This window comes from Sebastes umbrosus, chromosome 11, assembly GCF_015220745.1.
Source record: "Sebastes umbrosus isolate fSebUmb1 chromosome 11, fSebUmb1.pri, whole genome shotgun sequence".
Taxonomy (NCBI): Eukaryota; Metazoa; Chordata; class Actinopteri; order Perciformes; family Sebastidae; genus Sebastes; species Sebastes umbrosus.
This window is the reverse complement of record NC_051279.1, coordinates 18527620-18553879: the sequence shown is the minus strand read 5'-3', so window position 1 is coordinate 18553879 and position 26260 is coordinate 18527620. Positions and strand designations below refer to the sequence as shown.

Genomic DNA, 26260 nt, shown 5'->3' with positions numbered 1-26260 from the left:
CTCTTCAGAAATATCTACATACAAGTTAACACATACTACCCCTGACTGTATTAAACCTGCAGTAGGCAGAATGTTTTTGGCATCATTGGGCAAAAATTCCATAATAACCTTTCAGCATATTGTAAATCAAGTGCTCTGAGAGAAAACTAGCATCTCCTCATGGCTCTGTTTTCAGGATTTAAACAATTTAGCCTGTGACGGGAGACTTTGGCCAATCACAGGTAATTTCAGAGAGAGAGCGTTCCTATTGGCTGTTCATTCAATGGAGGCAGCTGTCAATCACTCACAAACTCCGATCAAACTGTCAAATTAGGCAGTGCGCGATGAAATATGAATCCATATTCTGTTACTGTAATGCCTATTTCTCGCCTCAAATGTTTTCAGAAACATCTTGTAGTGTACTGTTTAGCTGTAAAATGAGAACGTTTGTGCTCTGGCTGGTGGGCGGTGTTTGGTATTTCCTCAACTGATCTCAACATGGCTGCCTAGTTTCACCGTTTGATAAACTTTTTTTAATCGTATTTGCTCCAATTCTAAATACTGCTGCTTTAATGCATCAAGTATGTTAATGTATAACATGCTTTTGTGTCCAGATGGAAATCTTTGCCACCAAACATGAAACTTTCAAAACTTTTTAATCTTGCTTTGGTCTTTCCTAAAGTAAAAAAAAAACCTGCATTATCGTCATTGTCCATTATTCTGATGATTATTTTATTGATTAATCGATTAATTGTTTGCTTTTTTAAACATCATAATATAGTGAAAATGCCCATAACAGTTTCCTAGAGCTCAAAAAGTCCCAATGATACAGCATAAAGTAGAAAAGCAGCAAATCCTCACATTTGAGGGGCTAACTTGACTTACTTGTTGTTGATTAATTTTCTGCCAATTGATTAATCAACTAATCATTTTAACCCTAATATAGTAGAGAATAATTTTTTAAGAAATCCCCAATACATCAGATCTGTAAATGTGACTTCAAAAAACACTTTTTGGTTATTATTTCAGTTCGAATCAGATGTCTGAGTAAAATATTCATAAGATAAGATAAGATAGACGTTATTTAATGAAGGAAATTTGTCATAACATAGTGCATACATACAGTACATAAACACAGGCTGTTGCCATTCTACATGCACATAGACACAGTACCTACACTGCCACTAACCATCAAATTGCAGCCTGCACATCATACAAATCATCAGGAGTCATTCATAATAGTGTACTATGTGCAGTAAGAGTAATGCATCCTCATCAGAATGGAATAACATACATGTATGTATATGTGTACAGTTTAAGGCAGCGTTACAGGAGTTAGGATCTGGCCAGCTTGCCAAGTGAGAGATCACTGCTCAAGAATCTTGCAACTGTTTGCTTAAAATGCTTCCAATGTGAGCTCTGGTCCCTGAATCTGCACCTTTTGAGGAGAGCGTCATGCACTGTGATGTGATGTTGCTGCTTTAACATCTCTACATTCATGAAGTGTGCATTATAATCACACCAATCTGATGACTTGTGTTCATTTAAATACACACACACACAGCAAAAATCAACAAGTTGCTGTAACATTTCTGTCTTCACTTGCAGCACAGCGTCAGACTTCGAGCCGTGTCTGATGCTTCACTGGGTCTGCTGTTACATAACCAGTGAGCCGCCTGCGTGAATCAATTATTCATCTCCATGTCATAACAGTGAGGATGCTTTGATTATGACAGACAGCCCGACAAGGCAAAGAGCAAACACGCACCAATCTCCACTGAGCCATCATGTGACTACTGGGGGACAGCACTTCCAAATAAGACGAGCTGCACTTAAAGACTGCATGAATGCTTGATTTAAAAAAAAAAAAAACAGCCCTCAGCAGTTGGGGATTTAACAGGAGCCTATTCCACTCAAGTAAATGTCAGAAAGTCGTTCCACGTGGGATTCACAGCAAGCTATGGTCAGTCCAGGGCAGACAGAGGACGGCAGATATACAGTATTTTCTTCATTTCTTATAAGCCTCATCAAGGGAGGAGGTGTTGACTGACTACAGTGGTTGGTTCAAAGGTTAGGCAGTACAGCACATCTTGATTTATCTGTCAGGATAATCAACCACGAGCATCTGTTCTGGACAACTTATCTGAGAAAAAGTGAAATTATGACAAGCTGTAAATGTTCAAAGGCTTGTTTTTAAGGTGGCAGTGACTGACGCTCTGCACACAGGGATGAAGAACAGCTCTATTCATGTCCACAGTAAATCGCGAGGTTAAAACTCACCATACTTCATAATGACAGCCTGTCCTTCACTTCTTTTGTACTTTTTGTCTGTTAAGTCTTGGCTCTGCAAAACACCATCTGGGACCCAGTGATGGTACAGTGGTTAATGCCCCTGTCATTGGAGCTATGATCAAAGCCCCCTGCTGGTCCCGGTACTGCCTGCACACCGTAGTCTCTTAATGTACATGTTCATAAAACAGACAGTTTGATATATGATGAATCCCCACTTGGTCAGTAGGAGATCATCCGTTCAACCACCCATATACAGAGTCTGGTGGCAGTCGCACGAACAAAATAAAAAAACAGAATTTGTTCACTGGTGAAAGTTTGATTGGGCAGAAAATCTTCACATGTATAACCATAAGCAATTTACTCACAGCAAGAATAATTTTGCTAATATGATGATCAAATGTAAGATGATCAAAAGCTACTAAATGGATTGTTAAAGGTGCTAAATTCGATATCCAAAGCATTAATATAACAGCAAACAACTGGTTGCTATGTAAAGATATAGAGGAGTAATGTCTTCCTGAGCAGAGAATGTGCTCTGTGCTTTGTTGTCACAGCCGGGCCGGCCACATATGCTTCTAGTGCATGTTAGAGCATGTGAGCGTGCTCCACTTGCTACCTCACGGCCACCGCTCTGCACTGCACTCATACGGCGGTCATAAGTGAAGTTTGACCTTTTAGGTTGGGAGTTCACAAAAAATCAAGAGGGAATGTAATGTGTACATCGCAGAGAGGTCTAATGTATTGGGATGCGTGTAGCCTACATTATTTCACCCTCCAAACAGAATGTGACGTAAGCGAGCGTCAGTGACAAAATCAGTTTGATTGCATTGTTTTCTATTGGAATGAACTAACTGGCCGCGAGCGACGAAGTGCTGCGCAGCATGCCGTTTTGAGCTGAACTTTTGCCGGATGTCCTGTTTCTATTTATTCCTGTGGCTCGCTTTGAAAGCGCTGAAACTGACGAGGAATGGCTGATTCATGAAGTTGAAATGAGGAGTTATCTAGGACTATAGAATACCTTCTCATTTCACTCCAAACACCTATTAGGTGACAGCTGGCTGGAGGGAGATCACCCAGGAGATCGCCTCAAAGTTTACATAGGCTACTGTTGTCTGTATTGTATGTCATTTTCAGTAAATAGGCTACAGCAATATAAAACCTGTGTTTTCTGTCGGAAAATAGCAAGTACTCACCCGTCTTTTAAGTGGTTACGTCTCCAGTCTGACGTGGTTTGTTTACATGGTGTACCACAAAATGTTTATTTAATGGTGCGTGGACAGAGAGGGTCCGATGTTATTAGGCTAGTAAATAAAAAGACCACAAATCTATTTTCCTATCTTGTTGGTTTCTTATTCGGTTGATAAGAAGACATAGATATTATTCATCATTACAATAAATTATTAGTTCTGCGTTATTATAAAAAATAGATGTATTTAGGGGGTTCAGTGAGTCCCCTGAACCAACGCAAACTGATCCTGTGATGGAAGTTACTGCTGTTAATGCCGTCCCAACTGACGTTGGCATCGTGGAAGCACTTTCACCGTTGTTTGCACTGTTTAGCACCATTGGCTGCTCGCCGTCGCCACGTTGAGAGCCTTTGAGAGGCAATAGAAAAGCTCAAAATTCGTATTTAGCACCTTTAAGGTGAGATTGTTTTGTCAACTGTTTCCAAGTTCAACAATAAACTCTGAATCTCAATTTTGCTAATATTCCTGCTTTCACAGTTGTTTGCATGATTAATACAAGCTTTGATTTTTAAAGTCAATGCTAAATTATCAGCTTACTTTTATAGAAATAAACATAGAAAAGCCACTCATATAGTGTTTTTTTTGTTTTTTTTTACAACCATTCAAGTGTTTGCATTTATTTATCTGCCCAATAGTTTTCTGTTGACTGTGTTCACGCTCTAACCTTCATGATGTGCTGGTGAATATAGGATTATTGAAACCATCACACTGATGCCTGCCACTGCCATCTGTTTTTTAAAACTCATAATAGAGTTTCAGTGTTGTCGCATAAAAGATATATGCACAAAACAGAATAAATAATCACGAGGCAAACAAAGCTATTCCTGGCACATTACCATTAGTATTGAGAGTATGTATTAATATTTATAGTCTACTTCACTCCATTACATTTGCATGGCTTTGCTCGCCACATTCTGGCTTCTAAAAATGGATATAGGCCATTTCCTCTAGATTTACAAAGCGGCAGTAAAGAGTGATCTCATTACCGTGATTATGTTTACACGCACAATGTTTAATACCTTCGCTGTAACTCATTTTCAGAGGTTTATCGCCTGATCGGTTGGTTTCTATTCTCAGCCTCCGTCTCATAAGAAACGACTCCGGATACAATCTAGGTGTATGAATATCTTAGAGATTATTACACAAGTCTCTCAGGGACGTTTTTCACCCAGTCATTTAATGCTTTGTTTGTCAGTGTGTACACATAGTACAGAAAGTCAGACTCAATGGGAGAGAAGGACATTGTGTCTCTGTGTGAGGGAGATAAAACAGAAAAAACAGGAGAAGAGAAAAAGAGAGAGGGGGAGAGAGATCAAAGTCTGTGGCCCTGTATCCAAAATGAGGTTGGAAGGCTCTCCCTCCTCTCTCCCCTGATCATCGGCCCTGAGGAGAATAAACTCAATCCATGTTAAATTATAGATTAAGGCCCGGCTCTGGCTATGGCTTGGCAGCTGGCGGCGGCATGCGCGTCGAGCTGCACTGAGTTTTGCACACTTCTGCTGCTGCTGCTGCTGCTGTTGCCTCACCTCGCTGCCTTATTAAAATCAACATCAAACACTCTCCGCAGATGAATGTTAGAATTTAAAAGAGACTGTATGAATATGTAAAGATTCTCTCGACAAAGTGCTCTCTGCGAGGCTGGGGCTGTGTGTTGTTGGCTTTGTGGATGAGTTAACCTTTAGCATCACTTTTCAGGTCACAAGTGGGTTTTTTATCTCACTGGTGATATTGTATTCACAGATGAACTTTTGTTCTTCCAGCTCCATGATGAGATGATTTGGAGAGCGCTAGTTAACCTTTTTTATGGATATTGCACTCTGTTGTTCTTAAGGTATTCCAAGCAGATGGTGCAGAGCATCAGAAATGCAAATGTTGTATTTCAGTCACAAAAAGCTATCAATATCCATATCCACGGAGACTCAAGCGTGACACAAACAATAAGAAGAAATATTTCCAACTTCAACTTTTGATAATCAGCAATGACAAACAGCCAAATGTTGACATCTGATAAACTATGTGGGCAGTCTGTCACATACCTCCTTCCTACATCTCTCAGTGCATCGAATTGAATCATCTTTTTGGTACTGTGGATTCATGACAGTTGTCTCTGCAACGTTGATAGGCTCTCGGGCGTAGCTCCCCCTGTTGGAGCACTGGCTGAATGCACCCTTGGTCTTGGCCCTCTCCTTAACACAATGCACTTTATATTTTGTAGATAGTGTTCTTTACTTTAGTAGGTCTATCATATAACATCATCATATTTCTTTTTTCTTTAGCCATATTCATTCATGTATTTAGTTTGTTTTGTCAATCACTTTGTGACTATTACAGTGCATTCATGGATCAGAGTCCAGTTCACAGTCTGTTGCATGTCAGTAAGCTTTCTAATAATCTACTGTCAGCAATTAAAGGAGCAGTGTGTAACTATTAGCAGAAATGGAATGTAATATTCATAACTATGTTTTCATTAGTGTATAAATACCTGAAACTAAGAATCGTTGTGTTTTCGTTAGCTTAGAATGTGCTGTGTAGAATGCTGTGGCTCAGAGAGTAGAGCAGGTTGTCCACCAATCGGAAGGTCGTTGGTTCGATCCCCGGCTGCTCCAGGTCACATGTCGATGTGTCCTTGAGCAAGACACTTAACCCCAAATTTGCTCCCGAAGGCATAGTCATCGGTGTGTGAATGAGTATTTAGATTAGATCCTGAGCCTCTGCCACCAGTGTGTGAATGGGTGAATGCTGACATGTAGTGTAAAGCGCTTTGAGTGGTCGGAAGACTAGAAAAGCGCTATATAAATCCAAGTCCATTTACTATTATAGAATGAGCCCTTCATATCTACATAGGGAGCAGGTCCTCTTCACGGAGTCTGCCATGTTTTTACAGTAGCCCTGAACGGACAAACCAAACACTGGCTCTAGAGAGAGCCTTTCATGTTTTTACATTACCTGAAGGCCACCGTAGTTCTCCGACACTCTTGTGAAACTGCGGTAACGTGAGCCATAGCGTGCAAAGCCGTGGTACCGCCAGCCGCCGTGTGACTTCCGTTGCTCCTAAAATAGTGTTATTTTGGTAAGGATGGCCTCTGAGCGAGGCGAACGCCGTTACCATGGTTTTGCAGTCGGCAGCTCACGTTACCGCAGTCTTGGAAAGGGAGGAGTGAGCGGAGGGGTACTCAGTTGGTTGCAATCTGCAACCTCACCACTAGCCTCACCACTTCATCAAATCCTACATTCTGTACCTTTAGGTAATTGTGAACAATAGCCATGGAAATCTACACAAATCACAAATTACATCAAATAATCAGTTTTCATGCCACAGCATTTTATTCACAAAACCAGTTGGAGGTTGATTTACTCCCTTTTATCTGAAATGTAGCACTTTCTTGTCTTCTCTAATAATGTCTTTTTAGTTGACGGTTTATAAATAGCAGGAGAAAATGCCAATTCTACATCTTGCATAAATATAGAGTCCGATGTATGAAAAATAATGGGTGTATAATTTTGGTACAGTCTGTGATCGAAAATAGAAATCTTTATCTGTTCTCAACAACAATAGTGCAGCGACAAAATTCTTACATAACAACACTTAGTATTTCCCTTACAGAAACTTCATGCAAAGCAAATCTCATAGGGCAGTCAAAGGCATCAAGATAATGTCCAGTGTCAATATCAAACATGATACATGCAGTTTCAACATAATCGGCATGCTGCCCAGAACTACAAATACTGTGATGGATCTCAAACAATGGATACATAGCTACTGTATATACATATTCTGCTTTATAAGAACCTTACAACTTCTATTTAGGCATTTCTTTACATACTGTATGTAAAAAACTGAAGTCTTCTAAAGTCATAGTTCAGATTTTGGAGAATTTTTCCTTCTTAAACTCATTGATGTTTTTCATGCTGATGTTTGCAGCTTATAGATATATGGAACAATAAGATTAGCCAAACGTTGCTCAGCTAATGCATTCTGTATGTGTGGAGTCATCCCTGACATCCTGAGGGTTTACTGTAACGCAATGTACTCATTCGCCTATCAATAACAATCACAGTCACATGTGGGCGCTTGTAAACGGAAATTCGATTTAGGCATTGCAGACACACCGATTTTTCTCACTCAGGTGGGAAATAAAGAATCAATGTTGTACAAATATTACAGAAACTATACCTTTACAGTAAGTTACGTTCAGACCCATAAGATAAAACCATTTGTATTCATTTGTGTCAACATTTTTAAGGAATTAGGAGGTCTCACACACACTGACGCACACAATCAGCCCTGAAGGGTTTGGATTTTATCAGTGACCTTCCTTACAAAATCAATACACTAACATCTTGGCCTTATTCCTTACCTAGAGATACGACGTCTTCATGATAAACACATGCAATTCACAGAACAAGTTGACGGCCGCAGGCTCGGTTAACCTACAAACATTGAAAATAATGCCATGCAGCCAAAGATTTGCAACTGAGGTAAGACAGTGAGAAACATTCAGGAACAAGATCATGCTCCGGTCGACATTCATAATGGCAATTTGTGTTTTTATGTGAGAGAAATCACAGTGATTCCTTTTTTGTTTTTGTTTTGTAAAGGTGTTCCAGTGGGCTTGTGGTTTTGAGGCAGTTCCCATTACAGTAATAAGTGGCCCTCTTTGGTTTCAACAGTAGTCTCTCATTCTTATACATCTCAGGCATGAAAAGCATTCAGATAGCTAGGTAGGTAGGTAGGTAGAAATGGGAATTCGGAAACTGCCCCTTTAAATATTGTTTAACCAACAGGAATTATTCACGCTCCTGAGTTTAACACAGTGACACTTGGGAGAAGCAATGTGCTCAGCAGATGAAAACTGCAAATTTACCCAGACTTTTTAAAATCATTTTGGGTAGTGCATGTGTTAGACAGTCACAGGGTATGGGAAGTGTCCCATGTGAGCCATTTAATGGATAAACCCATAGCCTACTTAACGTTAACTTCGGTATTTTTCAAACTGGACATGCTCTGATTGTTATTATAAATGTCTGACATTATGGAAAGAGTCTCGCCCAAGGAGAAGTCTTGTTCTGAAATCTCGTGAGGTGATGCGTTGCCCGAAGACAACGGTGGAATAGTGGAATACATCCATGGTGGAAACGCAAGTGCCAGCCGGGCAGAGTTTGTTGCGTCGGAGGACAAAAAATGTCACGGCTGAATATTTAAATGATTCTGACTATGTGGATGAGGTCTTTTAATTCAATGGCCTACTGGTGAACCAGCTGCTGCAAGGCCACGAAGCTCCAGAGACTGGTTGTGTTCCTGTGGGTGCTGTGACCCTATCTATACCCACGGGGGAAGAATGCTGTAAAGAGTAGTAAAGAACTTTTAGTGGATGTAACGTTACATTCTTTTACGCACAGTGACGTCACGCTCTACCCTCGCAGCTGCATTGTGCGCTGCATACCTTTGCCTCCAGTGTTTGCACCTCCAACAACAATGGCGCAACCCAAAATGCCTGTACATGTGTGTGAAAGAATTGATGCGGCGCCCTTGTAGCTCGTTTTAGCAGCTGACGGTTACAGAGTTATCCCTCAATACTGAGCCAATTTCAAAAAGTGTTGTCCCCATTAGTCACTTAAACAAAAAAACATGGGAAAATAAGATCCAGGGTTGAAAAATACCAAAGTTACCCTTGAACACAGCCTGCTTTACTTCTTTCCTGCTAATATGATGTTGTCAGCTGATTCTGGTTGATCATCACATGAACCTTGGTTTACTCTGAACCTCAGGTCCTGACTGCTCTTAGACTTTGACCCAAACGTGGTGTTTTCAACTGGCTTCAGAGTATCTGTGGAGTCTGGGTGTTCATTTGTTACTGCTTCATGGGGCTCAGGACTCTGATCTGATTCCTCACTCTGATTGGACACTGAGGCTCTGCGGGTCTCCTGATTGGAGGAGCTGAGCTCCAGCCATTTGTTTCGATTGGCGTCCATCCCATCGACCATCGGCTGCAACTTCCTGTTGAGCTTCAGCATTGCCTGGGAGCGACACAGGAGAGACAGTTGATATTCAAACTCCCAAATAATGCTTCTATTTTTGTGATTTTTAAAATGAGACCCGCAGTACAAGTTGAACTTAAGACATCAAGGGTTACCTACCTCGTAAAGGGGTTTACATATCCCATCTATCCACTCCAGCTGTAAGGCCGGTAGTTCATCTTTGCGATTGCGATCAAATATGGCCTACAGAGAGGTGATAATCTTCTGTCATCCACAACCAAAAACATTCATCATAATCATTTGACAAAATAAGGTCACATTAAGAACATGGTTTGAGTGTATGCTGGCAACTGTATGAGTTATAAAGTAAAAAAAAAATCCTAGTGAAAGATAAGACTTTGAAAGCTTACTTACCGCTGGGGTCAACTTAAGCTCAGACCTCTCTCTGTCACCTTGTTCAAAGAATTCACTCGTCACCAGCTCTGCAACCTTGGGACATAAATGCCATCCATCATTATTTCATTAATTTACTCAAACATGATGTAACGTTTTGATGTTAAAGCATGGGCTCAAAGCTGCATTTTGCCATATTTTGAGTTCAATATACATGTAGTGATTTAGCAAGGACAATTCTGTTGTTTTTCAGGGAGAACATGCACATTTCTGGAGCCTAAATGAAAAGGGTAGAACATGCAAACGTCCTTTTTTAACCAAATTCCACCTATACATTTACATCTCCAAGCCCTCAAACATAAAAGCACAGATGCAAGAAACATCAAACCTGTTTTGATATCTTCCAAGGACGAGTGACAGCGCCCAGATCGCATCCAGTCATCAGCATGGACCTGTTGATGACATCAAAAAATAATTTCTAGCTGCTTGTTTTACTCTTCAAAGTGATTTTGAAACAGGAAAGTTTTTTTTCAGCACAAAGGTAGAAACCTGAGAACTTCTCTGTGTCCTTCATCTGTCCAGCTGAATTCTCCTGAGAGAACACACTCAAAGAACTTGTTTCTGCGCCTTACAATGCAATGAGACAGCCAAGGATACAGGAAATATTAAAAGGGAAAATAATACACTCAATGACCGTTTTCACCAAACAGAAATCTGAATGTTAAATCTTCTAATTACATGTATGAATTTATCCAATAATCTATAATAATCTATTTCTGTATTACTTTTTACCAGTAATGAAGTACTTCAACTCTGAATCTATTAAAAAAGACACTTACTCAAAGTGCAAAGTAAGGTCTGTGGCGAGAATAGCCTGCTTCAATAGTTGCATCATGTCGCTATACTCTTTAGAGCAGAGGTTTGCAAAGATATTATGACCCTGTGAGAAGAAGAAAAAAAGCAATAGCATAGAGTAGGCACATACACAAAAGCAAGCAAGGGTGAGTTATAGTGGCTAAAATATCTCCTTACAGCCAATGCATTGGTAAAGTCATCGCTCACTGTCAATGCAGCTCCCATTATGAATGTTAATTAGCAATGTGTATAGACTTTCTCTGTCCTCTGTTAAAGGAAATCAATAGAGAACACAGTTCCTGATGGTCAAACTGATCAAAGCAGTCTCATAACACCACTGGTAGTCACTGCTGCGGCCTGCCAGCGCCGTCCCAAAGCTCAAGCTGCTCACCGGTGGCTTTATGGTAGCCCAGAACTCTAAGACACATCAAATTTCCAAAGAAGGATCAAACATCATTGATGGTCAGGTGCTTCTTATAAGTTTTTATGCTATTTTTATAATGTACATTTGTGTTTTCGGGTTGTCCATCCATCTGTATATACGTCCTATATTCGTGTGAATGCGATATCTCTGAAACGCCTTCAAATTTGGCACAGACTTCCACTTGGACTCAGGGATGAACTGATAGATTTTGGTAGTCAAAGGTTACTGTGACCCCACAAAACATTTTTTTTGGCCATAACTCCATAATTTATATGCTAATTATGACAATTTCACACAAATATCTAATCAATAAAGTGATGATATTTTGGACAGACATGGATGTAAACTGAAACTTGACTGGTTGGCGGAGGCATACAACTGCAAGGTGGTAATTCTAGCTGTTGTTTTGTATGTGTTTTTTCTTGTTGAGTTGGCTGTCATCTGTAACACCTAGGGCATTATGTTGCAGACTAGCTCAAGGCTGTGGTATGTGGCATTGAGCCATAATTGTACAGACTATAAAATAAACATTAAATAACACCATGACGCCATGTGATATTGAAGCTATTGGTATGATGCTTCTCTTAAAGCAAAAAGGATCCAATTCAGTGGCTAATCCAAATTACAATTCAAATTTCATTAAGGAGAAAGTATTCACAAATGTTATATCACTTCAAGTTTAACACTTGCATCTCCTTGGTCAAGGAAAGCAGCAAACTTTGGAAAACTCAGTTAATGCAGTAAATCTCTGAATGACATGAGCATTATAATCATATGAGAAGTACTGGTCTGACCTCACTTTGTAGGATCATGACTGCATGGTTGAAGTGATGATGCTCCAGCGTGGCTGACGTCCCGTAGAGCGTAGCCAGAGCAGATCCTGTCCTGCAGGGCAAAACAGAGCAGTGACACTTTCAAGACACCCATAAGACACCTGCTGTTCGTCATCATTCTTTAGGCCTGCGTCACTTACTTGGCTTGAAATGCGTTGTTGGTGCCTCGGTGGTCCAAGTCGTGACACAGGCAGCCGACCATCAGAGCCAGTATCTCAGCCTCTGACAGGACATCCTGGAAATTGGCTGTCTGCCGAAAGTAAAGCATATCGGCTCGCTCTTATCCATCCATTCTCTATCTATTCTGTTTAATTTGAATTATGCTGTAGCTATTGCTATATGATAGGAGGAGATGAGAGGAGAGGAGAGAAGAGGAGAGGAGAGAAGATGGGATGAGATAAGATGAGATGAGATGTGATAAGATACAAATCCAAATGTTCAGAATTTTCTCTTACTGATGTTTCTCCTGTGATTTTTTTGTTCAGCGACTGATTGATTAATTTACTACATTCACTGAGACTTATTTTTCTCATGACAGACTTTAAAAATAATCTCGAAAACTTGCTATCCTCATCAAGAGTACGTTTGGACTGTTTTATTTTGGTGGAAATTTGTCTTTACTGTATTAGACAGTTTGGAGTGAAATAAAACACCAAGAGGGATTGAAGGGAGCAACATGTGACACAAGACTCTGGCATGGAAGAAGTTGGAGGTCTTGACACTTACTGTGATCATAGCGAACATGCACTGCGACACGTTGAAGGCATGCCTCCAGTTGTGATACGCCACAGTTCGATAGTTTTTTCTCACAGTCAAAAGCCAGCGGCACAAAACCTACGAGAAGACAGACATACAGGTGATACACCAACACGTTCTAATCACAATCTAATGCTTTGTCAAGACCCCTTGGCGTCACTCTCTAACATGTGGTTAATGCTGTGAATTAATTTTAGGCAACAAAACCACTTACTTAGGTTTAGGAAAGAACATTATGGTTTGGCTTAAAATTCCTACGTTTGTAAAGTGAAAGTGAAACTTAACATTACCTCGAACACAAAGACAAACAACATGTTGGTGGTTTCACAAGGGACACTGACGGCGGTATCCGGGGTGAAAGCGGGTTGTTTGTTGGACCCATCGATCACCCCTCCTGCCCTCCGTACGTGTGTTTTTTCGCTCTTTAAACTACATCACCACACTCGCTGACCACTTTCTCTGAGCGCGTAATATTGACGCAGATGGGTTTATATTGTAGTTACTTGAAATCCCGGTTAAAGTTGCCTTTCACGTCGGTATCACACGCCAAGGGGTATGACAACGCATCGGTATTTGACGCCCTGAGAATGAGAACGGGCTGAATATACATACATACCCTGTGGACTCTAGCGCCTGACTAACATATCATAAGACATATTCCAGGGCCTCACCTCATAGTCAATTTTAAACTTTTGGACGACACCGAGTTCAAGAAACATCCGTAGTGACGCGGTGATCATGGCGTCATTGTCCAAAGAGAAGTCGTTGAAGTGAAACTCGTCGATGCCTAACTCAGTGCTCAGGGGGATCTTAGCTGCCTTAGGGGGGCAGAGGACAGAGCTGTCAATCACACAGTGGCAGCACGGGGGGAAGCAAAAGCACTAAAACACATTTGCAGACAATTTTTAAATAACACTTCACCTTCAACCATTCACACTCATCGGATTTCATACATTTCATGAAGTTAGCATAGTGATAATGTGCAAATATGAATGTTGTTTTTCTCTGAGATTACCTTTAGTCTGTCAACTTCTACCTTGGAACAGGTAGCATGGTAGGACAACATCTGAAAAAAAAGAAATCATGCAAAACAGTGAGATATAGAAAACTGATTCCGATGCTGATGTAATGTTAATGAGGTGAAAACCCTACATTAAATAAGACCAACCCTTAGAGAGACAGAAGATAATCCATATATTCCAAGAATTTCAATGCCATCTATCTTCTTGTTACATAATCAGGATCAAACAAAATACACCTCTGCTTTAAAACCAATTTGTTGCTATACTTAGGTCTCCTGATAGAAAAGAAAATCCATCAGGTGTTTAAAGAAACAGAAAATATTATGTGACAGAAATACAGGATTGTGTGTTGCCTTTGATGAGAGGTGAGCAGGCTGGCACATGTATTTATCATGAATTATTGAAAGCAACTGAAATATTTATGGTAGAGAAGCAGAGCCATGTTTGCTGTGGATAATGTCACCGCTCAGGTTAGATACCGGGCAACGGAGCAGAACACAGATGGAGTCGCTAATGAATGTGGAGAGAATCTGTTAAGATTAATCAGTGACACCACTTTCCTCAATTACTCTTTTCTCATACACTTATTCTGAATAGATGTTAAGGGGTGTAACACAAATCCGTTTATATTTTACAGTATTTTATTCAGAGTAATTTAGATTGTTTTAATTAATCTTTGGTTTAACAGAATGGATAGTATTTTGCATACAGCAGTCTATGAAAATACATCTTGTTGCATATCAAGATTGCTAGTCCATTTCAAAGCACAACTTGTACACAGTTCATCAGTAGTGATTGTTAAACTTCATTAAGCATGTTTTAATGTATATAAGGGTTAAATGTATATGTACTGATGTTTACTTTTCATGTACAGCTTATTTAGAGCATGTTTTAATGCAATATCGTTTGAATACTGTTGTACAATACATCCATATACCTGTCAATGACTCTGAAAGTACTGGTCGCTAGTGGATGATGTATTTATGTAATATCTCTGTAGTTTTACCTCTGTATTATTTTTGTAATTTGGATATGTCACATTTTTAAAGAGACAGGAATGATGGGAAAAGAGAAGAAAAAAACAATAAGACAACAGGAAAAAGTCATGCATACTTAGGGCTGTCAATCGATTCAAATATTTAATCGCGATTAATCGCGTGATTGTCCACAGTTAATTGTGATTAATCGCAAATTAATCGAACATTTCTATCTGTTTAAAATGTTTCTCAAGTATTTAATGCTTTTATCAACATTGGAGTGGGCATATGTGCTTGCTTTATGCAAACTAAATGTGTATATATTTATTATTGGAAATCAATTAACAACACAAAACAATGACAAATATTGTCCAGAAACCCTCACAGGTACTGCATTTAGCATAAAAAATATGCTCAAATCATAACATGGCAAACTGCAGCCCAACAGGCAACAACAGCTGTCAGTGTGTCAGTGTGCTGACTTGACTATGACTTGCCCCAAAACTGCAGGTGATTATCATAAAACCCATTTTCATTCACATATCTTGAGGTCAGAGGTCAAGGGACTCCTTTGAAAATGGCCATGACAGTTTTTCCTTGCCAAAATGAAGCAGAAGTTTGGAGTTATTAACCTCTTTCAGGACAAGCTAGTATGACATGGTTGCTACCAATGGATTCCTTAGGTTTTCTACTTTCATATGATAGCAGTATCTTCTCTAGCTTTAAAACTGAGCCCGTTACAACCTAAATATCGCATTTGGATTAATGTGTGTTTTTTTTTTTAAATTAGTGGCGTTAAAACGAATTTGCGTTAACACATCATTATCGCATTAACTTTGACAGCCCTAATACAAACAAATGTATATAAATATCTCATGTCTTCTAAAGTGGTGTGGTGTTGGTAAAAAAAATAAAAAATGCTGTATTCAGTGTGTTGCAGAGCTTACATCCAGTGCTACAGACTGCTTGGCCCACGTCTTCTTAACCTGATTGTACATCATCGTGTTGTTGATTCCAAGTCCACAGAATATCACAAATGCCTGCACAAAAGCAAAATCCAGAGAAAAAAAAACACATAAAAGGAACCTCAAAAAAGTTGGCGTAATGTGTAGTCAATGCAACAATGAACACTTAAAGTTCTGATGGAACAGCTGTATTTAGAAATTTCATAAACAAACCTCAAACAGTCTCTGATCTGCATCATTGAATGTCTTCCTGTCCAAGCGATTCAGAATCTGTGCAACCCCTGCAGAAAACACACACACACACACACACACACATAGTTGACTTTCACATGAAAACTGGTTTCCCAGTGAGGACAAATTGATTATTTCTGGCCAATTTACCAATAATCTGATGAGTTCGATTCCAGATAGGGACACATAACACTGATCTGATGTGAAACCCCGAAGCCTGATCCGCCTGTAAAGAGAGGAGACCGTTGGAGTTTATGTTTGTTTGAGAAATTTATATTTTAAAGACCTGCCCGGGCGCACATTTTCTTTGACTGGAACATTAATTAAAATGTAATTAATTATTAATTTAATTAATGGTGTTTGTGTAGTGTGTCTGAGCCTACTTGCTGCAGTTACAAGCATGTATGTGTCCATGAGCTCTAACAGGCCTTATAGGGAGACTATTGTGTCCACACCTCAGCATCAAAGCGTGGGTCCTGACACACGTCGCTGATGTTAACAGGCAGTCCTGTGGAGGCCACCAGCTCTGCAATGCTGTTATTGATCAGCCAATCGGAACACGATAGCTTCTCCAGGCTGGCCAATAACACAGACAGGAAACAATAGTCAGGTCCGGGCACTTGAACGTGCAAAACAACAGCAGAAAATATTGAGTGAGTTGATTGTCCTTACTAGTTATGTGATATGACACCCGATTTGACTATCATAAACCTACTGATAACGCACATTTAATGAAATGTGCGTTATCAATCGCTATAAGCATCGTAGATGTGGGTCAGTAGGGGCTTGCTACACCCACAGTAAAAGGAGAAGCGAAATTTAAAAGCAACACGTTCTAACATATTGTAAAACTGCATGAAACATTGTTTTGAACACAAACAAAACAGCGTCTTTAGGTTTAGGCAACAAAACCACTTAAGTTTATAGAAAAACATAGTGTTTTGACTTGAAATAACTATGATTAAAAGTTTCAAGTGAAAACGCTTGTAGACACAAAGACAACTACATGTTGTTGATTGCAAACCCCCGGCCTCTTGGGTGAAAGCCCTGTGTTTTTCATGCTGTCTACACTACAGCGCATCACTTCCACTTTTGCTCCTATCACTATTACTACGGTCGCTAGATGCCTTCTTTTATTCCTTCTTTCAATGATTGAGGATCTGAATAGATGAGAAAAAATACTACTGGGTGTAGCAGGGCCCTACTGACCCACATCTATGAGCCTTGTAACCACTGATAACGCACATTTAACGGCCTGGTAACACTCTAATTTACTGGTTATGGATTTGTATGAATGCACATCACATCCATATGTATCTATTTATGGTGTGTGTTGCTGTTTTGGCATCCCCTAGTATCCCCCTAGAAGTCTTTTTCATGATGTCTCTTTTACCTGATGTCACGGTCCATGTTGCACAGGGGAGACATGAGCTCAAACGTCTTGGAGAACTTCACAACCTGTAGAAGACATGTATCATCACCACCAGCAAAAACGACATTTAGCAACAAAGATAGCAGAGTTTTGAACAAGAGAAGCTACATGGTCTAATGGAAAAGTTAAAGTAAATGAATCTGTGAGGCCAAATAAACAAAACATAAAAAGAGCCTCACAGGTGAGTCGATATCTTCAAGGAGAAGCACAGAGCAGCGTTCACACTGCAGCAGGGTCAGCGCTCGCTGCATGATCTTCCTAACAATCTTCTCCAGGTCGGTCTGTTCCTCAAACAGGTCGTTGACCACCTCCAGTAGAGCCTGTGGCAACGAAAAAGGACACTAATGATTTGTGTGCATTGCACAATGTTGACATATGTATGTTGACATCTGTATTTTTGAATTAAACCTGCAGTAGGCAGACTGTTTTTGGCGTCATTGGGCAAAGATTCCATAATAACCTTTCAGCATATTGTAATTCACGCGTTCTGAGAGATAACTAGACGTCTGCACCTCCTCATGGCTCTGTTTTCAGGCTTTAAAAAATCTAGCCTGTGAGGGGAGACTTCGCCTATAACAGGTCATTTCAGAAAGAGAGCGTTCCTATTGGTTGTTCATTGAACAGAGGCAGCTCTCAATCACTCGTAAACTCCGATCAAACGATCAAACTAGTCCTCCGGTGCTCCTAATGGCATCTACAAGATTTCACAGACCGGAGGAAAACAACTAATCAGAGCCGAGCTGGAGCCTGCCATTCTCTGGGCAGCTGTCAATCACTCGCGAGCTCCGATTAAACGGTCAAACTAGGCAGCGCTGATCAAATATGGATCAATATTCTGTTACTGCAATGCCTATTTCTCGCCTCAAAGGTTTTCAGAAACATCTTGTAGTGTACTGTTTAGCTGTATAATGAGAAAGTGTGCTCCGGCTGGTGGGCGGTGCTTGGTATTTCCTCAACTGATCTCAACATGGCAGCCCGGTCACAAACTTTCTCATTTTACAGCTAAACAGTAGACTACAAGATGTTTATGAAAAAATTTGAGGCGAGAAATAGGCATTATAGTAACAGAATATTAATTCATATTTGATCAGCGCTGACCAGTTTGACCGTTTGATCGGAGTTTGCGAGTGATTGACAGCTGCTCAGAGAACGGCAGGCTCCAGCTTGGCTCTGATTGGTTGTCCTCCGGTCTGTGAAATCTTGTAGATACCATTAAGAGCACCTGAGGACACAGAGACACATGATTTTTTTCAGATTATCTGTCTCATGCTCTACTGTCAGGATATAGTGACTGTTTCATAAAAATAACTTTTTTTAATCATATCTACTCCATGTCTACCCACTGCAGCTTTGAGTATAAAAATGTAATGTTACTGTTGATTTAGTGGCTACAAAACAACGAAACATCTTGTTTGTAATTGCACAGTTTACATTCTCTTACCCTACTCCTTTCATACTCCTTGCGAGACTCCGAAAACAACTTGGCATTGCAAATCGATATTCCACAGAATGGTAGATACATCTGCAGTACCTGAGTGAAAGTACCAAAAAAAAGTGTTGAATGGCATAATCGATAATAATGTTAGCTATTTGTATGCTAAACAAAAGGGCATAAAACTAGGTAATAGAAAAGGAGAGTTGAGTGGGGATGGGGGTAAAGTCATGATGGAGTTAGCTGCTTCTCTGCACAAACTTCTCTCAAATAGATTCCCTGTTAATGAAGTATTGATTCAGAGAAAGAAGGCATTTAGTGAGACATCAGAGGCCCTAAAAATGTCAAGATAAGCGGGCAGATCAAGATTTCAGTGTCTTTGTTGCTCAAAAGCAAGTTTGACTATATTCAGAGTTTTGTTTAGATTCACATACAGCAAAATCATTAAAAAAAAATGCTGAAATTACTGCACACTTTGTTTAAAAGGTGATTTCTTTGAAGTAGACACCAGAGAACATATGTATGAGAATAAATGATTTTGCACAACTTTATTCTGCCACCTTGTGGACAAACCATTGCATATCAGTGCAGCTGAACTCTTGCAAAGGTGAAAAAACATAAACTGTTTGATGTTGTTTACAAAAGTGTGTGTCAAGTGCGTATCTACTTTTTTATTGCCTGGCTACACACTTAAACAAAACACCAAAACTTTTCACATATAGGAGATACACAATATATTATTTGCTCATCAACAAACTGAGAATGAAAATGTATTTATGAGCTGTGAAACTGAAGATAAAAGCTAAAACATGCAGATTCTAGCAAACCCATCCCAAGTGGATTGCTCAGGGGGCAATTGAAAGTGTATCCACTCAAGATGTGTTTCCTAAGTGTGCCTATATATTGCACAGCCAGACATATTTAATGCTCCACGCTCGAGTAACAGGTTGACCTCTTCCTTCCATTTTTCTGGGGTTTTGCTTCCGAGGGAACACTTTGCCCCTCTCCACGGCCATTAAGAAGATTCACAGTGCAAACAGCGTATTCGGCTGCATGGCTCAAGAGCTTCTGTACAATAAGTGTTGCTGTGTGTGTATGTGTGTGTGTGTGTATTCCACAAGAATCCAATTTTAACTCCATCTCTAAAATGCCCTTAATGGTCAAACCAACCACAATAATACTGAAGATGTTAAACAACCCATAAAATGCCCGTGAATGTGAAAATCCCCTGGTAACACATGGATCTGAGACATAATAGATGCTCACCTTCTCATCATCCTCGGTAAAGGGTGTGCCCATAGGATTTTTGTTGATTGCTTGTACAACACCTATGACTTCTCCATCACTGTTACAGATGGCCATGCAGAGGATGGACTGAGTCTTGTAGCCTGTTAACTTGTCGATCTCATCACTGAAGCGGTGGTCCTGGAATAGAAAGTCACATAATCACATGTTACACAGATATCAAGCATTAACATTAACACACATACACTTCAGTAAATGCCAGCACATTGCTTGAAATATTAGATGTTTATACGCGCTGGTGTCATGTCATAAAGCAGCCCAGTCACAATTGTTTGACTTTTGAAATTCACAGCACTGCAGGAGGCCTATTGTGTTTACTATAAACAGAAATTCATACTACCGCTGACACATATCTACACTATTGCAGTAATAGACCTCAAGGATCATCCGCATCATCATGTTGACTTAGCCTCCCATGCAGCCCAGGGCCATGATATAATGATGTGGTGTATAAGACCAGATCTGGCTTGTGGGAAGAATTATAATGCTTGATTGCCCTTTTTCATTGACTATTATAGAGATATATTTGTTTATTCTGACATAATTGAGGTAATTAGATAGTCTTTCTCCTTTTTTTTTTGAGTTGAGCGACCCCTTTGCTCAACTAACAGAATTAAAAAACAACAGATTTAAGTTATTTTTGAACATTTGTGGATACTTTTTTATGTAGGAAATGTAGGGCCAAAGGGGCACCCCTGTTTGTGCATATGTTTACTCCAAATGGGGAAAAACGTCGTATCCCCACAGCAGTCATACATCATTACCCTAATCAATTATTCTATAATATGTATTTGTCCTATACATGTATAGGAGTTATTCTATAATTAGGGGTACATTTCATGTCAACCAAAAAGTGAAGAAATCAGATTTCTTTTTTGATAAATAATTTAGTTCTTACCATAATATACCCCCTAAATGTGCTAAATTCATAAATTGCCAAGCTTAAGCTCTAATGACTTTTTTAAATACTTTGTTACAGACAAATGTTGTGTCATATAAAACATGAACAAGGTACTACACATTTGATAACACATGTTGTTTGAAAGTTTTTGAGTCTATTCACCAGAGGTTTTAAGGTTGTCTGTGTAACTGATTTGAAAATATGAATTTTGAGCTTCATAATGGACATTTTTGTGGGATGCTATCAGGAAGGATGAATATTTTTCCAACATAAATCTATAGGCTCACATTTACCTCATAGGCGTTTGGGATGTTCACAGTCTCCCCATGCTCTGCCACATATCCAATGATACCCTTCCTCCATGGCACCTGCACCTCATTGGAGTTCAAGGTGCTGGATGAAGGTCTGACAGTGGTGCCAGAGTGCACATTTATATTATTTTTGAACATTTGTGGATACTTTTTTGTCTAGGAAATATGGCCAAAGGGGCACCCCTGTTTGTTTCAACAGTATTAACCTGTTATTGCTAAAAACAGTGCTTTACTGTTAATACAAAAGAAAACCTGTTAAATTACGCTCATAGGTCGTTTTTTAACTGAACTATAATGCATTCTTATTAAAAACAGCACTTTACTGCTGATCAACTGTCTAAAGTATCATCAGTAACAGTTTCATGCAGTATTTTTTTAATTCTGGGACCTGATCTGCACATGGGATGCTTGTACATTGTACATGATTGGAAAATCAGTGAATTAGCTTTATTGTTCTTCACTCACATGTTGTTCTGGTTTGCATTCTGTGCTTGTAGCCAGCTATAGACAGACATTTTGGGAAAATTGTCAACAAGTCTATTATAGCCTTTTTCCTAACAAGTGCCTTTAATTGTATTTAGTGTGACTATTTCTATGTCTTTAACCTGCTAAGTCTATTCATCTAGGCAAAAAGTAATGTTTATTAAAAAATATGTAAAAAATACAACCTAAATAGTGCATTAAAACCAATCAGTAAGATAATGTAAAAGAAAAGTGAAAAACAGCTATATAATGTATCTTTAAACAGTAAATTAACTGTAAAATACTGTGAAATTAATAAAAAAAACAACCAGTTCAAACTGTATTTTTCATTAACAGTACAAAGCTGTAAATTTCTGCGACAGTATAATAATGTTAATTTCACAGTAACATAAAGGCAACCCTGCTGCCAGTTCTTTACTGTTATTCTACTGGGAAATTCTTAACAGTGTAGGAAATGTGGCCAAAGGGGCACCCCTGTTTGTGTCCATGTTTACTCCCAATGGTGAAAAACGTCGTATCCCCACAGCAGTCATACATCATTATATATATTATAACTATATATGTATTATGTATCTATAATATGTATGTGTCTTATACATGTATAGGCTCACATTTACCTCATAGGCGTTTGGGGTGTTCACAGTCTCCCCATGCTCTGCCACATATCCAATGATACCTTTCCCCCATGGCACCTGCACTTCATTGGAGTTTAAGGTGCTGGATGAAGGTCTGACAGTGGTGCCAGAGTGCACATCAAAGAATTTGGACACGAGCGTCCTCTTGTGCGCGGGTCCCTCCACGAGGAACAGCGAACACCTGTCTGCATCCACCAGAATGCACACGTTGATCAGGATCTTGTAACTCAGGTTCGTCAGGTCCAAATCATTGGAGATATCTTTCACTAACTCCAAGAAGAACTCCCTCTCGTTGGTCTCCTTGAGCCTGTATTTGTAATCGATGGCACTAGACGCGTATATGGGCACGTTGACTCTGGACTCCAGCAGTGCGCTCAGGATGCGCGCGGTGGTCGGAGGTAAGGAGCTGGCTTTACGCAGGAGCGCACGGCGCCTCATGCTGGACTGGGACTCCTCGTGTTCGCTCAGGCTGACGTGCTCGTCGTAGGTCCGGTGTGCGGTGGTTGCTTTGGACCGGGCAAAGTTGCGTCGCAGCTCCATGTGGGACGATCTGCGCCGGAGTCCGTCTGGGTTGCTCGGCCATAGAGGATCTCTTCTGCAGGCTGCAGCAGCAACAGTGCGCTTCTCCTCCTCTGCTGTGGTGGTGGACACTTTGGACGGCTGATGCTCCTTCAACCATCTGCTCACCTGCTCACATTTCGCCTTCCGAACCAAATACTCCTCGAAGAGATCCGGGTGGCAGTCCAAAAACGCCTCTATATCCGAGAAGTCAAATGTTGTCATGGTTGAAAAGCTGCTGCAAGTGATGGTACTCAAACGCAACAAGAGTTATTAAGACGAGTGGATGATGCAGCTTCTGCAGCCTCTCACAGAAGTGATGTCCTCGAAAAATATTCATTCATCCAACCTTCATGATGAGCACAGTCCTTGGTTGTGTTCTCTCTCCACTGAAAACACACTGGGAGCAAAAGTGGTCAAACACATTCAGTTTTATTTGAGACCGGATCGATGAAGCCCTGAGAGATGTTACAGCTGTCAGTCAAGTCGAGATTGAGCTGTTTCTCTAGGGGATTTCTACTGTGCAAGAGGTGTAGAAAAAAAAAAACACAGCGCCTATATATTCTACCTTAGAAACTGAGGAAAAAAAGAACTGCAGGGCAGGCTGTTCACTCGCTCTCTTTATTCTACAGTAAACCACCAGAGACACTCACACTGTGCAGGGCTCCAATCAAAACCCAGTACGAATTTATGTTTCATTAAAGGTCCCATATCATGCTCATTTTCAGGTTCATACTTGTATTTTGTGTTTCTACTAGAACATGTTTACATGCTGTAATGTTAAAAAAAAAACTTTATTTTCCTCATACTGTCAGCCTGAATATACCTGTATTTACGCTCTGTCTGAAACGCTCCGTTTTAGCGCATTTTGACGGAATTGCAACAGAATTGCGTTGCTAGGCAACAGCTTGGGTCCATGTGTACCTCCTGTCAGCTGATGACATTCACAAACACTGCAACGAGGAATAAACTGGGACACATTTAGAATGTTTTACGTTTAAAATTGTGTCTAGGGTCTAAATATTGTATATTCGTGACATCACGAATGGGCAGAAATCCTGACAGCTTGTTTCAAATGCAGAGTTTCTGAATACGGGCTGTGTGTATTTCCCTGTGGATTGAGTGTTTCGATGCTTTCACAGTATTTATATAAGACTTCAGCCTGCTTTATAATAAAAAAAACATGAAAATCTCACTTTTTTATAATATGGGACCTTTAAGGCTACATTTAAAACGTGCAGGCAGGACACAGTTGTTTTAAATGTACAGTACAGTGTGTAATATGAGTAATGTGCTAGTTTTAAAGGGACAGCACAAGCCAACACAGAAAAATATGTACATTTAAACTATGAAACACCCACACAGTACCTCTGTGGTTGTGAAATGTGTTGTTTTTCTTTTTACCAACTGGGCAATGCAGGCAACCGCCCAAGGCCCCTGACCCCCTGACCCTTATAGGTAGGATGTGGGTGGATGGTTGCATACAAACAGTCTGACCTTGACACCATAGAAGACCCCTGCAACAGTCAGTGCTGGTGTCTTTTAACCATGGACATTTTTCCCTAACCTTAAAGTGGCAGTAGGCAACAATTTTTTGGCATAATTTGGCAATATTCTATAATAACCTTTCAACATATTGTAATTCAAGTGGTCTGAGAGAAACCTACACCTCTGCACCTTATCATGGCTCTGTTTACAGGCTTTAGAAAATCTAGCCTCGTGACGGCAGACTCTGACCAAGTGGCTTTTGTCACCCAAATGTCACCAAACCTCAACCATGCCGGTGGCAGATCAGAAAACACTCACATAAATAGTCGTGTGGTCATGTGGTGTAAAGCACTGAGACATCAATGAACTACAGTGATTCATTGTTCAGTATTAGGACTTGCTGCACTGTGTCATAATCTAATTTAAAGACATTTCAGTTTATATTGTTATTCTTTCAGTTTACATTTTTACATGGCGAACTTTCCTAAATCCAATTTCCCATAAATATCTATTCTTTGTGGTCAAATTGTATTGGTTTTAAGGATATGCATTGGAAATTATTAACAAATAAAATAACACATTCAAAGCAAAACATTCATTGAATAAATAAATAATTGAATATAATACAATTATTACTAATAATGATATGTTTTGTCTTTAGCATCATGCATCTTAGCTACTGAAATACTTACAACAACAAGATAAATAGATAACCACTGATTTTGTGAGAGTATGTGGACGACTCCACCACAATGCCAGCATCTTTTTTTGTGGCTGTAAGGCCGGCTAGTAAGATGGATGTTGTGATGGATTAGAAAAGACAAATCGTTCGACCAAAAACGAATTGTAAACCTGGGGCTGGGCTCAGGTAGTGGTCAGTACTAGTTGGTTTCAGGGGTCACTAGGGGCCCAAAGCCAATTTTTGTGTCTCCATCAGTTTTTGGACGTACCGGGTTTAACTGGTAATTTGCAACATGAATGGAGAAAATAATCAATGTCACATGTTTTTCCTTTATAGAGAGGTGAATTTATTTATCAGAGTGTTTCAGAGGCTTTTGGTAACTATAAGAACTACAGTTGGTGTGCACGACCCTGTAGGGGTTTAGCATCGACCTGCATGTGCACAATAAGCTAATATTATAGGGAAATCACTGCAGGCTGTGCCACATTCATAATGCAGCAGCAGCAGGGAATGTAATCCAGAGAGCGGCGGCTCCGCTGGGGCAGAGCAGGATAATTGGTTACTGGACTTAGCTTAGGCTGCTTGATAGGACTTGGGTGTTTTGCTGAGACTTTGGACAAAGTCTCTGGGGGATCCCAATTAAAAAGCAGAATGCCGAATATGGGCCAACAAACAAGGCAAACCTTGCAGCTTGGAAAGCAGTCATGTCCAAGGAGAGCCAGCTGCATTGATTATACTGTAAGTATAGTGCCTGGGTGCTGATTGAAAACTGTCATTTAGATGCAGTTTTCAGGTCTCTGATGTTTTAAGGAATAGGGAGTAGATCAGGTGTGCTGTCCTGTTTTAGAGGCCCTAAAAATGTATTTTATTCAATCACCTTCTCACTGTGAGTAATGGGATCCCACATGAACGCACTATTTTCTGTTGGTTTTTGGATATTCACGAGATCATTCACACAAAGATTTCGGTATCTCTTCCAGTGCCTTTCTTACTGGCCTTGTTAGGAAATGGTGATGTCACATAACTCCATGCACGCATCAGGATTTAGGTACATTTAAATCAGAATCACACCCACCCAAA

General features: G+C 40.0%; 1 protein-coding gene across 1 annotated transcript; it reads right to left on the bottom strand.

The window, feature by feature from the left end:
* Positions 1-6819: 6819 nt before the first annotated feature.
* Positions 6820-23694, bottom strand: pde11al (phosphodiesterase 11a, like). Its single transcript, XM_037783855.1, has 20 exons — positions 22435-23694; positions 20084-20242; positions 18827-18916; positions 17565-17705; positions 17347-17411; positions 16409-16529; positions 16104-16179; positions 15936-16003; positions 15705-15797; positions 13774-13824; positions 13430-13576; positions 12729-12836; positions 12143-12252; positions 11964-12054; positions 10730-10830; positions 10440-10517; positions 10279-10342; positions 9912-9986; positions 9657-9740; positions 6820-9536 (listed from the first exon to the last, which is right to left on the bottom strand). Exons 1-20 carry the CDS (start codon positions 23233-23235, stop codon positions 9207-9209), a joined length of 2853 nt encoding a protein of 950 aa, XP_037639783.1. The 5' UTR covers positions 23236-23694; the 3' UTR covers positions 6820-9206.
* Positions 23695-26260: the final 2566 nt, after the last annotated feature.

What these genes read in the sequence shown, in the direction of transcription:
- pde11al (XM_037783855.1), bottom strand. Translation starts at nt 23,235, where the DNA reads ATGACAACATTTGACTTCTCGGATATAGAGGCGTTTTTGGACTGCCAC. An exon ending in ACACCCCAAACGCCTATGAG is followed by an intron (nt 20,243 to 22,434) that starts GTAAATGTGAGC and finishes TTTCTATTCCAG; the next exon opens with GACCACCGCTTCAGTGATGA. An exon ending in TCATGATCCTACAAAGTGAG is followed by an intron (nt 10,831 to 11,963) that starts GTCAGACCAGTA and finishes TTCTTCTCACAG; the next exon opens with GGTCATAATATCTTTGCAAA.